Genomic DNA, 12,958 nt, shown 5'->3' with positions numbered 1-12,958 from the left:
ATGTGTTATGAAATTAAAATTGAAGCCATGAAAGTTGTCCAATCAAATGATGCAACTTCGAACATTGATCTAGCATAAATGTCTAGTTGTGTAATCAAATTATACTATAGGACAATTGAGGTTGAAGTTTAGTCATTGGATTTATTAAAATAAACAAGGTCTAACTTAAATAAAAAAATCTATTAAAAGGACTAGTTTAAGTACAAAGTGCAAAAGATGGGTCAAAAGTCAATCAAGCACAAACACAAGCTCATTAAGGGTATTTTTTTTAAACCTTAAAGACTAAATACACGTACCAAAAATGCATTTTTGTCATATCTTGAAAAATTTTTCAAATGAAAAAAACAATCAATTACTATGGATGTAAGAAGGATTCGGACTACTCAACCCATATTATAAGAGTTGGTTAGGTTAAAATATGAGTTGGATTAATTTTTTTCTTTTTCTTTTTTGGGTTGGATTGAGTCTTGGGTTGAAAAATTCGGTTCAACCCAACTCGAATTAGTATAATATATATATATATATATATAAACAAATTAGCTATATAAACTTTCAATTTATTGAATGAAATTTTGAATGACATGTTTAAAATTTAAATGTAACAATTTTGAACTGTTATAACCATTATAAACTATAAATTAAAAAAATATATAACCTGATAACTCAACCCAACCCATATTGTTAGGTTCGAAACTAAATTTGAGTTATTCGGGTTGTCAACCAAACTAATATGAAAATATGGATTGGACTGAGAATGTCTTCTGCTCGAACCAGATTTCACTACTGTAAATTTGCAATTTATTTAAAAAATATTGCTACTTACTCCATCATTATACTAAAAATGGCTGCTAGTTGTAAAGATTAGATAAAATATTGGTGGGCTCTTTGATTGGGCCGTAATAAAAAAATCATTTTCAACCTTAGGCCCAAATGTGAAACGCAGCCCATGAGAGATATACATCTGAAATTAGGGTTACAAAGTCGCCGCTCCTAAACCCTCGGCCTAACTCCACTCCATAAATATCCACCAATCTCCATCGCTTTTCTCATCTTTTTGTAGAAATCTCATCTCTTTGTTGTATCCACTCTTTCAAATGCTTCCTAACTTTGAATGCAGTTTCTAGTCTTAGGGTTTTACTTTGGTTGTTATTGTTTTAATCTCTTCCTATGATGAAACACTCCCACAATTGATAGGAAGTGCCGTATGACACTCCAAAAAGCGGCGAGAAGCCAAGGAGTTAGACTGATGGTTTCCATCCGCCAGTTAATTCGTCTGCCGATTCGTTTCTACCCTGGAACTAGTTGGTTTATGGGGGATTTTTCTGGTCGGGAATCATCATCTAGTTCCATGATTTCTCCCCGTGTGGTTGATTTGAAACGGGTCTCTGAGGATTTTATTATCTTTTTCTTTCTTTTTGTTTTCTACTTTCGGTTCGATGCCACGTCGGCGATAGCTAAGGGCGGTGACCGTCGATGCTCTGATTGAACCAAGAACAACCCTTTTTCACATCTTGATAGGAATCTGTTTATCTTTTTTCAGTAGATTTACAGAGCCGTTTTGTGTGATTACATTTTTTATAATCTGATATGATCTTTATTCTTAGTTTTGGTTTTCAAGATTTCTTGTTTGAAGGGTTAAGCCGATGAGGATTTGTTCTATTTTAGTTGGAATTACCGACTGAATTTTCATTTTGATGTCAAACAGACTGGCTATCTGAGGCTTTCATATACTCTTCCTTTTTTTTTTCTTTTTAAATTTCAAAATGTAGTATTTACAACATTTTAAATAATTTAAACAAAATCACTCATTAATTTAGATGCCTTATGAACAATGTAATTAGTATCTCTATAACCTAAACTGTTTTAATTAATGATTTGACAATTATATTTTGGTGTATTTGAATGTTGCGCTATGTGGGTAGATAGTAAACTAAATAAAGATGCAGTTTAAATGTATTTTGTTTTTGAATTCATAAGAGAGAGGTGGGTAATTCTTGACCAATTGCCACTTTCCCATGCCAACGATCTTCATGTCCGTCCGGTTGAACTTTAGTTAAGAGTATACACATTTATGCATGAGTATCATTTGGATCAATTACATACGAGGCTGGCGTTATGGTGGGTGAACACACACACAAGTTTCAATGGGGATTTACAACTTGAAGTATTAGATATAGGAACATCTATTTATTTGAGTGAAATTGTAACAAAATTGGAGTTGTAAGTTACAATGATCTTGGTCACTGTTAATCTTTAATTGAAGGTTTTTTTATTTAAGAAATGTACTTTTAAGAATTTTTTTAATCCAGTAAATGAGGGTGCTCTTATATATAATACTTAGTTCAAGTTAAGATGTGGAATATTAACTTTATAGAATTGGATTTCATTTCAATGTATGAATACTGAATTGTAGATGTAATTAATTTATTAGGGTGGTAAAAGGTAAAGTAACTAATTTATATGTAACGGTTGCAACAAAATTATCTTTTTTAATAGAAAAATGAATTTTAGTCTTATACCCTAATATCAATTTTGACAAAGTTATTTGTTGGACAAAAGAACTATGGATGAGTATTAGTGTTATTAATGGTGAAGTAAAAAAAAGGTTGACACAAACTTAGTCGAATAATAATAATGTGTGACAGTTAATCATTGCTTTTTGGTTGTCCAAAGACACATTTTAATTGTTGTGATCCAATCTAGTGATTCAGATTAGAGATAACTAGAAGGTACATGGTTTGCTTTTACTTGATTTCGACTTGTAATGTATTTTTTGTTTTCTCACATGGTTGTATAGAGAATTGTAATGTACCATCTTTAAAGATTGGTGGTTCATTGTTGAATTGTTGTCTTTAGAGATTAGTGGTTAAATATGATAAATTCTAGCTAATCCCAGTAAACTATTATGGCACTATAAATATCTGATATTTTTATTTATTTTTTATTTTTCTAAATAAAGTTTGCAATATAAGTTATTAATAATTTCAGTACAAGGCTATTTCAATAGCTTAAGTTTCTAAATTTATATTTTATTATTAATTTAGAGGTTAGACCTTAATTTGGCAAATTGCACCTCACCATCTTTTGTAGATTTCACCGTTCCAATTGTCGCTCCTTAGCTTATGTTATGTTTTTGCCAACGTTCTCTCTCAATCTTTCAAAGGTTTATGAGATAATATAACCGAACTGATATTTGAAAGGTTGGATTGAGAATGTTATGAGTTGCCAACCCAACCAACCTATTTATTCTAAGAAACTAAAAAATGTAGAGTTAGGAAGAATGATGAGTTCACACATCTTTATTAATAATATTATTATTTTATAGTGTAAGATTGCAAAATTTCAATCTTTGAAAATTCATCTGCAAAAACTTACAAGAATTGTTTGGAAAAAAACATCAAAGTCCAAGGGTTAAAATGAAACATTTTAATGTTGATTAGTCAGAGATAATCAAAACCAACCCAAATTAGGGGTATTTTTTAAAAAATTGAACCAAACGATTGTCATGAACATTACAAGAAAAGAAAAAACAAATGGGAAGACATTTGTAGTTCCTTGTGGAATAGACAAATGAAATTGACATTTTATTCCATTTCTTTATCAGGACCGACATAAAAGGTCCAGCAAAGAGAGAGGAAGATAAGGAGAGTTCCAACTATTCGTCCAAAAGGAACCACTCCTAATATTCCAATATGCCATAATTGCACCAATGAGGCCTGTAATAATGTCAAAGGTTATAGACTTTACAATAACCCATAAACCGAAGGGAACTACAAAAATACATACCTCCATGAACCGAAGGTTATTAACTTTACTCGTTTTCTCAAGTTGAAGTCCTCGAGCCCAACAAACCTTCAGTTGAAAATACAATCCATAGAAAGAATTCAATTAATTTGTGCATTAAATGATTGATAGCCGACTGTATTGTTTGTTATCAATCCGTTAGCTCGTGACACTATAGAGGGTAATTACCTCAGCCAAGAAGGCAAGGAGACCAAGCACTAGCATCACTAAAAATGAATATACACTTGGCAGCACCAAATCCTGCGTCATCAACATCGATGGGATTTTATAAGCATCTTAGATATATTGTCCATTATTTTAATATGGAACTGTTAAAGGAGTTGTTTGGGGGATTACAAAGCGTAGAGTTAAGAAGTTTGTTTAGGGTGCAGTGCTCTGGAACTCCTTGATAAATGTTCAACTGACTCACCTCAAAGACCACAGTGCATATTCCAGTGACAGGACCAGCCAACAAACCAAAAGAGAAAACCGTAACCCTGCAAGGTAACAAAGAGAGTTTCTTCAAGGCCACCAGAAGTGAGTACATACGACAGTAACACAACACGCGGTTAGGATCTAAACCTAACAAGAGATACTCAAGAACAATAAAATATGGAAATATATTGCAATATAAATTATAATATCACAACAATAAGTAACCCCCTAGCCTTTTGAATAGGATTTGTTCTATAGGTTGTACAACTGTGTCCTTGGTTCAATATATCAATATTGAGTTTCTCCCTTGCCCCATTGCTTTAGTTTAGCAGGCTGTATTTCACTATGATTTCAAACATCTTTTAAGTTTGTCCATTTTCATTTTTCCTAGTAGGATGAACTAGTCGCTAATCCAATCTTGTGGGATACTAAAAACATTTAGCGGCCTCTTGGGTGAATGTTCGGTATCTTAAACTTGTTTTAGGTGCAGGTTTAGTAAACTGGGGTTTAGGAAAATGGTGACAGCTTAAACAGTGGATTACTGTAAGTGTCAAGTATGGAGTTTCACAAAGCCAAACCCAGTATTGGTAAATCCCTCATCCCAAACATGTTTGGGGAAAGATTTCTTTAAGCTAGGCGGTGCTGATTCCAATTAAAAGGATCCCCAAGTTGATACAAATTGCCATATATTGAAAAAGAAACCACGTAAATAACATGAATAGCTAAGATCCTAATCATCCAGGTACATGGTTTCTTAGGCCTGAAATTATAATAGAAAATACATATAAAAAAAGAATCACAAGGTTATTAAGAAAGTAAAACTGCACGTATTTTGAATTCCTCTTTTTCATACCACATGTGAGCAAAAGAAAAGTAGATAAATAAGCTTACACTGGCTGATCGGATGCTTTTGCACTAGCTCTTATAAGGCAATAGCTAACTGCACCAGCTATTGACGCTACAAAACCAACTAATACTGCGTAGGCATGGTGACTTCCCAAGGAGGGGGTTGTGCTTCCTTTCCCGGCTTTAGTTAACCCTTCAAATAATTTAATGCAACAATTGTAGAGTAAGAGAAACTGCAACTCGTTCCATTACATCAAGGCTCAAGCTTAAGGCTACTGCAAATTTTGATGAATATTTACCTGCCTTATGGAAAAGATGGGGAAAAATGCATCATAGATTGCACGTTAATATGAAACGGAGGTGATTCATTATGATGGAAATATATTCTTTGGGGGGGGGGGGGGGCGGTGGTTAGCAATATGGGAAAAATTGAGGGTAAGTTAACTCACTTCGGTACCTTGACTAGTGAATAGATCTTGGAAAATTAGTAGAACCCCCAAAAAACTGCAAGCAAGACCTGAAATGAGAAGGTAATCAGAAAGTAATCACTTCCTGCATTCACAAAATGCATATCAGGATTTTCAAATTTTAAACTAAAAGGAAGAAACCAAATAAATTTGCTAGTGTCAACAAAATCAAGAAAATATATATAATTGATAGATCCAATCATGAACATTCAGACCACCGTAAGTGTATGGAGAGATATTGTCATGTTAATATTGTTCTTTATAATTGAGCTATTGAAAACTCCAATTGTTTTATTTATTTTTACCGCTTGATGGCAAGGGTTCCATCTCAAAACCAATTGGCAATTGAAGGAATAACCTATCTATCTTATAAGAAGTGCGAGGGGAGGTCCCTTGATTTTTCGAATGTGGAAGTTTAAACATCTACTCAAAGTTTAGCGCCAACAGACAACATGAATTTAATTAAGTTATGAAGTTTTTAGTTTGAAGGATTAAACCCACAATCAATAAAGATATTCAAACTCATGAAGAGAGAAAGAACCGAAATTGGGTTTCGATGTTGTAGTTCAAACTTAAAGATAGGTTAGAATCCTAATTAATATGTTAAATCTTTGCACATAATGATGCACTGTTTGGAGGATAAAAGGTGAATGTCCATCAAATCCATACCGCCAAAGTCAGAAAATTTAAACTTTTCATTCAGAATAAATCTTGCTGCAACTGAAGCCAGTATCGGAGTGGTAAAGCTCAATACAATTGCCTGAGAAATATGCAGCCTTCGAATGCTGAATAAAAGAACAAACCAAAGAACTTGATATTCAATAAAGCTCAAAAACAAAATGCAAGATTAGCGAATAACTCTCAATTGGCAAGGTATTTAGTAATGGTAATTATATAAGAAGATTCACTTAAACCATGTCCCAAACAAGGCCATACAGTATGAGATTTCAGATAGTGATAAAACAAAGAGTATTGGTATGTGGAAAATATGCCATAGAGTGTAGAGCGAAACTAGTATGAGATGGTATTTTACTTTTGATAGGAAACGATACACTGTACGAACCATCAAAGAGATACAAAAAATAGGCGTTAAGACGTCAGCCATAGACACAGAATAATGAGGCTTCCTAACTGACATCTATAATAAGAGTGGACTAACTTAAAAAGATCATGTCAAAAGAAGTCCAACTTGAGGCTACAATCTGAACCAGTCGATAAAATCCTCCCAGAATTGAATATTAAAATTTAATAAAACAAAAATTCATTGCTCATTTTCTAAACACAGAGACACCAAATTCTACTATTCAAAACAAATTATCAAACAGCCATTGAACCTTATTTGCAAGACTAACGCCATATACCTGTAAATAAAACTCATCATTGAGAGAAGTCCTGTTAGGGCACGAGAAACCAAAAGTTTCCTCACATGTGGCTGTCCAAAGATTGGTTGCTCGCTCCTCCTCAACCACAAATATGAAAGTATTGTAATAATTACACATCTTGTAAATGCCATTTCAATAATTGGTATAGACTGAGCTGCATGTACAAGTAGAGATTTGAATAAGAATAACAATACAAAACTTTGGTTGAGATAAAAAAAACTCTGTTAACTTCTAAGAAATATATGGATAGAGGTGTACAGTACACATATCGAGAAAGATAAAATAATGGCCCAACGAAAACCTACAGGAAGAGGAAATGGCAATTCGCTCACTATGTAAGACACACATCTTCTTGTAATATAGAAATATAAGAGAAGTTTTTACCAACCAGAAAAAACACCCATCAGAACTTCCATGGCAAAGTAAAAGATGGAGGATAGAGAAGCACACAGTAGTCCAGAGTATCTTGATCCACTCCAAATCCAAATAATTGATTGAGATAGAGAAGATACATCACTATCGTGGACTTTATTCACCTGCTCCTGAAAATATATACACAACAAAAATTGGCAAAAGATTTCAAAATTATAAACAGCTTGCATTATTTCAATGCTGCCAAGAAATGCAACCACTAAATGACATAAAACCATGGAAAAAGAGCCAAGTCGACCTGAGGGCCATCTCGTTTCAAATACTTTGATAAACGATGACTTGTTCCAATTCAGATCAAGTACCCACTGGAACAAAGTGTTACATAAGCTCTCACAAACTTCTAATGGATCATGTATCCAACTAGAATGTTGAGAACTCTATCCCAAAGTGAAACAATAATAATAAAAAAAAATAGCAGCTAAGCTTTGATACCTATATTAAATCTCCTTGCCTAGCAGAGTAACCCAACACTAATCCAAAATCTCGAACGTGATATCATAGATAATCCAAGGAACAAAGAAGATAAACTAAAATTAATGTAATATCTTTGAGGTTCAAGTCCCTCGGGTGCTTTGTTTTTTAGCTTCTATTTTTCCTTTACTGTTTTAGTTAGTTACTCTGCTTTTAAATCTCTCAAAGGCTGGTTTGTAGCTTTTAGATATGGATCCAGGTAGTAAGAGGCACTAGTTCTAGGAATAATAAAAGAGCTAGTCAAGAATTGTGTTCAAGAAATTAGTTTAACACTAAAAAACAATATACAACAAGCAGAAATTAAGATAAAGAAAAAAAAAGACATAACGCAAATAAAAGGAAAAGCTGAATTTCCACATCTCGGCAACCAAAATCGGAAACAAGGGAGGGAACTGTTACTTAAAATTGTTGAAGGAGAAGCAAGTAGTGTGAACTGTTACCATAGGTGTTCTCCGAGGATAAGAGATGGTGAAGATGTTGATCTTTGGCTTTTCAATTTGGGTCAACAGAGGAGCAATCTCTTCCGAAATCGGAACGTCGTCGGCAATGGAAGGAGGTTCCTCCCGGACGATAAGCTCCACCAAATGATCCACTCCACTGTTCATATCGGAATCCATTATTGGGATCTCCGGAGGTGAAGAAATGAAGAAATTTGGCGATGCCGAGTTGGAGAAGGACGGATAAACAGCAGAGGCGTTCCTAAACTCAACACTTTTCGACTTCTCTCCTTTTTCTTCTTGGTAATTGCAAAACACTCCTTGTGGTTTAGTATAATTAGAGTTTACACCCTTAAATAAGGTTGGATTTTACTAAACAAACTTTGTGTGTGTTTTAATCATACATCTAAATTCTCAAATATATTTCTTCTCATTTTTTAAAGAATATATATAATGAAATTTATTCCAAAAAAAAAAAAAAAAACCCTTAGTTCATTTGTTTTCGTTAAAATCTGGCATGATAACTCTTGTTTTATCTCACTTGTCGAGTTTTATTATGTGTAACACCTCAAACACATGATTCGAAATTCGAATCCTGCATCCTAACAACTTCATCATTAACCAACTAGTTCTTCTAGCATGTAGTATATAGATTATTGTTGCAACTTAAGCACACTTTACTTTGGAACTCTTGTGATCAAGCCACTAAAAAGAAATGTGTACTTTGTTGGTTTAGATAGTAACATTCTTCTTAATCAGATGTGATATCGGTTCATTCATATTAATGTCGTCTCTTTTTTGATGTATCGCTTTTGGTCTCGTGTCATGGTGTCATATTGTTTATTGGGTTGGTTTGTTTGTTGATAAGTGGTTAGGTTTGATTGTGTTAATGTTGGACTCTCTCCTCTGCTCTTTATGAGGACGCTTGTGATTGTAGTATATATAGCCTAGTTAGTAGTTAGTACATAAAAAGTAATCCATGAGTTTTGTTTATTTTCAAGTTTGGGCTTGAATTTGAGAATAATTGTTGTTAATTTAGATTGGGCCTACAGCCTACTTAACTGGATTCCTCGTCTTTTTGGAATCAATAAATTTAAGTTTCATATAATTAGTATATTATAAAATTAATATTTCATTAATGTTCTTAAGATTTAATTATATTTTAACAATTGAAACTTTTTTTCAAAAATTATATTTCTCTCATACTTTAATTTTTTTCATAGTATTTTTACACAAATTATTATTGTTTTTTATACAATGATTTTAGTATTTTTTTTTTAAATACCAATACTTGCATTATCTCTCATATTTTGTTGTTTCTTTATTAACACATATTTTGAATTCCTACATTTTTCTAGTCATTTATTGATTTGATAGAATACTATGGTTTATTTTTTAGTTTGTTTACAAATATACTTTAATATTTGGTATTTTATACGTTATATTGTCCAAAGTATTTTGTTGTTTATGCATTTATCAAATATATCCAAGTCTATTTTTTAGAAATTTATAACTTGTTGTCTATTCGCGCTTTCGTATATGGATTTTTTCAAAAACAAAAAAAAGTTAATAAATTATTTGTGATAAATTTTATTATAATTATATTTTTTTATAAATCATAAATATATTGTTCAATATTATTTTTAAAAAGAATTCTTTTGATTTATGAGTGGACAATTTTGAATATTTAAAGAAAATTTATAATGATGTATTAAATACAAAATTTAAATGACTTAAATTGGATTAAGATATTTTAAAATTTTCAAAGAAAATTTATCAAAAATAAAATATTTATTCACAAAAAAATCAAATATAACAAAATTTGTCTTTTATTGGTTTTGTTTGATAGAGTCTAAATGGTTTTACTTTTTTTTTTTTTGAAAAAATCTTACTATATGAAATATTACACCATATATGATATAATAGGAGGAGGATGATGTAAGACATTTATTTTAAAATAAAGTATGTTCCTAAAACAAAATTGTCTTATTAGGGGAGGATTAAATAACTTGAATGAAAAGAATAAATAAAAGAAATTGAATGATGAAAGGCAATTAATTAGATTATATTATGTGATTTAAGACTATATCTTTTAATCAACTTCATGAAGATTTAATTGCTTTCGACACTTCATGTGTGTCTCATTAATTACAAAACAAAAAAAGAAAAAGGTCTTTGTCATCATATAATTTGAGGATCTCCAACAATAAAATCAAGACGCAATTAATTTAGTCTAACCATGTCTCACTTACACTAACTTTTTTGACTAATTCCTCCAATCACTATTATATATATGTGTGTGTTACTTTTTAGAAAAGACTTTGAGAAAAAGGACATTATAAAATGGGATTAATTTATTATATATGTATTAATTTGACTTAAAAACTATGTTGAATAAACCCCTTTTATAACTACGAGAGTTTGCAAAAATAGCAAAATAATTTAAGATAATAGAGCTCGTGTCGCCTATATTTTATAAATTGAAAAAATATCAAATTTAAAAGTAAATTACTAATCGTATTTGTCAAATTTACCACATGCAAGAAATATATGTTACGAGCTGTTTTTTCTAAATATTTTTATCATCTAATAAAATTTATCTTTATTTTGGATTCAAATTATTGGGTTATGGTTTTAAAGAAATTAATTTTCATTTTTTTTTATGATTAATCTATTACTTTATAACCTTCTCCTATTTATGGTTGGAGTAGTAAGATATAAAATATTACGATTTCTACTTACATTTGAATTTCAACATCTTTACACGAGCTTTTATGATTTGTAATCCAAAAATGACTAAAACTTCGATAAACTTAAGTAGAGGTTTAAAGTTTAGGTATTAGATAATTGAATTTGTGTGGGAGAAAATGGAGGAGTGAATAATGGAAAATAAAAAAGAGATGTAAGAGAGCATAAGAAAGTAAAAAAGAGGAGTGATGAGTAAAGCAAATAAATAATTAAGGAAAGTGGGATATCCCAAAAGGAACATAAATACAAATTGCAAAAGATAGGTGTAGTTTTGAAAAGATGTTAAACTTCGGAATTTATTAAAAAAGAAAATGAAAGATTTAAATTGAGTTAATAACAATAAATAATTTAGACGTTTAAACCTACGGGGTGTCGGCTGGAGAAGGGGTGGGGACGACATGTAGGACCCGGAAAGATTGGGCGTTTTAACGTTGAGGGGTCCGCCACCGTGAATACAGCAGCTCAACCAGGGACCGCCGCTCACCGCTCTTCCCACGGCCACCGACAATTCAATCCTTTTTCCATTTACTTATTATTATTACTTTTATGTATTTTGTAATTATTTATTTTAGTTCATATAAAGTTTTTTTTGTATTTGTTTATTTTGGTTCATAAGTTCTAAAACGTGATCATTTTAGGATCTTACAAAAGAAAATGATTGGGCCAAAGAAAAATGCACATACTCTCTCCTGTGATTGAATTGGTCTAGATGGCTAAGATAATTATAGAATAGTTTTCTCATATGGACTCATAAAAGTTGTATTTGAAAATTTTTAGTTAGGGTTTACTTTTGTGAGTTAGAGCGTGTTAAGTGAGTTAGAGCGTGTTAAATGGAGAAGATTGACCTTGACGTTGTCATCCTTGGTCAATGTTGAAGTTAACGAGGTTGATTTGGGCTTTTGACTTATACCATCACAAATAGGTCATAGTATGTTTCGATCATCGAATAGAGAAAATCAGTCTCTACTTTATTATTGGCCTAGATCAAGAGTGATTTGGCTATTTTAGCTTAAAGTTTCATTACTTTTTTTTCTTCTTTTTGAGTTATTTTCATCCATTGTTTCACTTTTCATATCATATATTGGTCAATTTGCATTCTGATATTCTTTGAGTTGGAATTGACTGACTCAACATTCTTGCTATGTGTGCTGGCTAGAGTTTCATCCTATAAACTATGCTCATGTTAGGCTAACCAAGTATAGTTTGTTCGTGGGCTCATTCCTTCAATCTTCTTCCACTTTTCTGTCCCATTTCATTAGTTGGAGTTCATTCACAACAAACCAAAATGATAACTTCCTAGTAGAAAAGTAATTTGAGTATGAACTCATATGAACTAAATTTGAAAACATTGATCCATAAATTGCAAGACAACAAGATAACTTTTAAAACCAAAACTTCTTACCTTAGTTTTTAGTTTTTGAAATTTGTGACTGTTTTCATTTAAATTCGATATTACGGTTTGTACGGTGTATAAATATTTGAATTCTCAATTAAATTTTACAAATAATAAATTAGTTTTAACTTTTCAAACTTTCCCTTTGTTCTGCATAACGAATTAAGATAACAAATAATAATATAAAAAAAAATCAAAAAACAGAAGTGACCAAAATTGTTATAAACAATGCCCAAAAATATTTTTGTTTTCTATATTAAAGGTAGTACTCGATCCAAATAAGGAGTGAACTATTATATATAGCTCACTCTACCCACATGATCAACTCTTATCATTAAAAATCTTTAGGTTTATTAATCGTGTGTCAGATATGAGTCCATCACTATTCAAATCCTTAATTTATCTTTTATTGAATAGTAGAAAATATAAACAGCCGTATGAAATTATGTTTCATATTCAATTGATGTTCTAAATGTCTTATTTGTTATAAATGTAATAATATATAATATCATCAACCTACATATGTTACCCAAAGTTTTTAATAACATCTTATTGAACTATACA

The 12,958-nt window shown here is 31.4% G+C and overlaps 1 protein-coding gene and 3 non-coding genes across 6 annotated transcripts; 3 read left to right on the top strand and 1 right to left on the bottom strand.

The window, feature by feature from the left end:
• Positions 1-1,162: 1,162 nt before the first annotated feature.
• Positions 1,163-1,230, top strand: LOC116404856. Its single transcript, XR_004217954.1, has one exon. It is a non-coding gene; the product is annotated as a small nucleolar RNA U49 (small nucleolar RNA).
• A 200-nt stretch (positions 1,231-1,430) lies between these two features.
• Positions 1,431-1,574, top strand: LOC116404855. The gene has a single exon (XR_004217953.1). It is a non-coding gene; the product is annotated as a small nucleolar RNA snoR2/U65 (small nucleolar RNA).
• A 63-nt stretch (positions 1,575-1,637) lies between these two features.
• Positions 1,638-1,726, top strand: LOC116404845. The gene has a single exon (XR_004217943.1). It is a non-coding gene; the product is annotated as a small nucleolar RNA snoR77Y (small nucleolar RNA).
• A 1,685-nt stretch (positions 1,727-3,411) lies between these two features.
• LOC101208388 (uncharacterized membrane protein YMR253C) lies at positions 3,412-8,551 on the bottom strand. 3 transcript variants are annotated; one of them, XM_004140071.3, is made up of 11 exons: positions 8,257-8,544; positions 7,302-7,455; positions 6,893-7,067; positions 6,201-6,316; positions 5,514-5,581; positions 5,364-5,367; positions 5,110-5,257; positions 4,214-4,280; positions 3,973-4,044; positions 3,787-3,852; positions 3,412-3,716 (listed from the first exon to the last, which is right to left on the bottom strand). In XM_004140071.3, the coding sequence occupies exons 1-11, from the start codon at positions 8,431-8,433 to the stop codon at positions 3,585-3,587; spliced, it is 1,179 nt and encodes a 392-aa protein (XP_004140119.1). In that variant the 5' UTR covers positions 8,434-8,544; the 3' UTR covers positions 3,412-3,584. The 3 variants fall into 3 exon arrangements, 2 of the variants coding, with proteins under 2 accessions (XP_004140119.1, XP_011657546.1); XM_011659244.2 differs by lacking the exon at positions 5,364-5,367 and having other exon boundaries at positions 5,522-5,581; positions 8,257-8,543; XR_004217488.1 differs by lacking the exon at positions 3,412-3,716 and having other exon boundaries at positions 3,786-3,852; positions 4,141-4,280; positions 8,257-8,551.
• Between the last annotated feature and the right edge of the window lie 4,407 nt (positions 8,552-12,958).

The sequence above is a fragment of the Cucumis sativus genome, chromosome 6, assembly GCF_000004075.3.
Source record: "Cucumis sativus cultivar 9930 chromosome 6, Cucumber_9930_V3, whole genome shotgun sequence".
Taxonomy (NCBI): Eukaryota; Viridiplantae; Streptophyta; class Magnoliopsida; order Cucurbitales; family Cucurbitaceae; genus Cucumis; species Cucumis sativus.
The sequence above is the reverse complement of the archived record's forward strand: the minus strand, read 5'-3'. Positions and strand labels throughout refer to the sequence as shown.

Excerpts from the sequence above, each read along its gene's own strand:
- LOC101208388 (XM_004140071.3), bottom strand. The coding sequence starts at position 8,433 with ATGGATTCCGATATGAACAGTGGAGTGGATCATTTGGTGGAGCTTATC. Across the intron at positions 7,068-7,301 it reads TCTGATGGGTGTTTTTTCTG|CTCAGTCTATACCAATTATT; the intron begins GTTGGTAAAAAC and ends TTGTACATGCAG. Across the intron at positions 4,045-4,213 it reads TATGCACTGTGGTCTTTGAG|GATTTGGTGCTGCCAAGTGT; the intron begins GTGAGTCAGTTG and ends TTGATGACGCAG.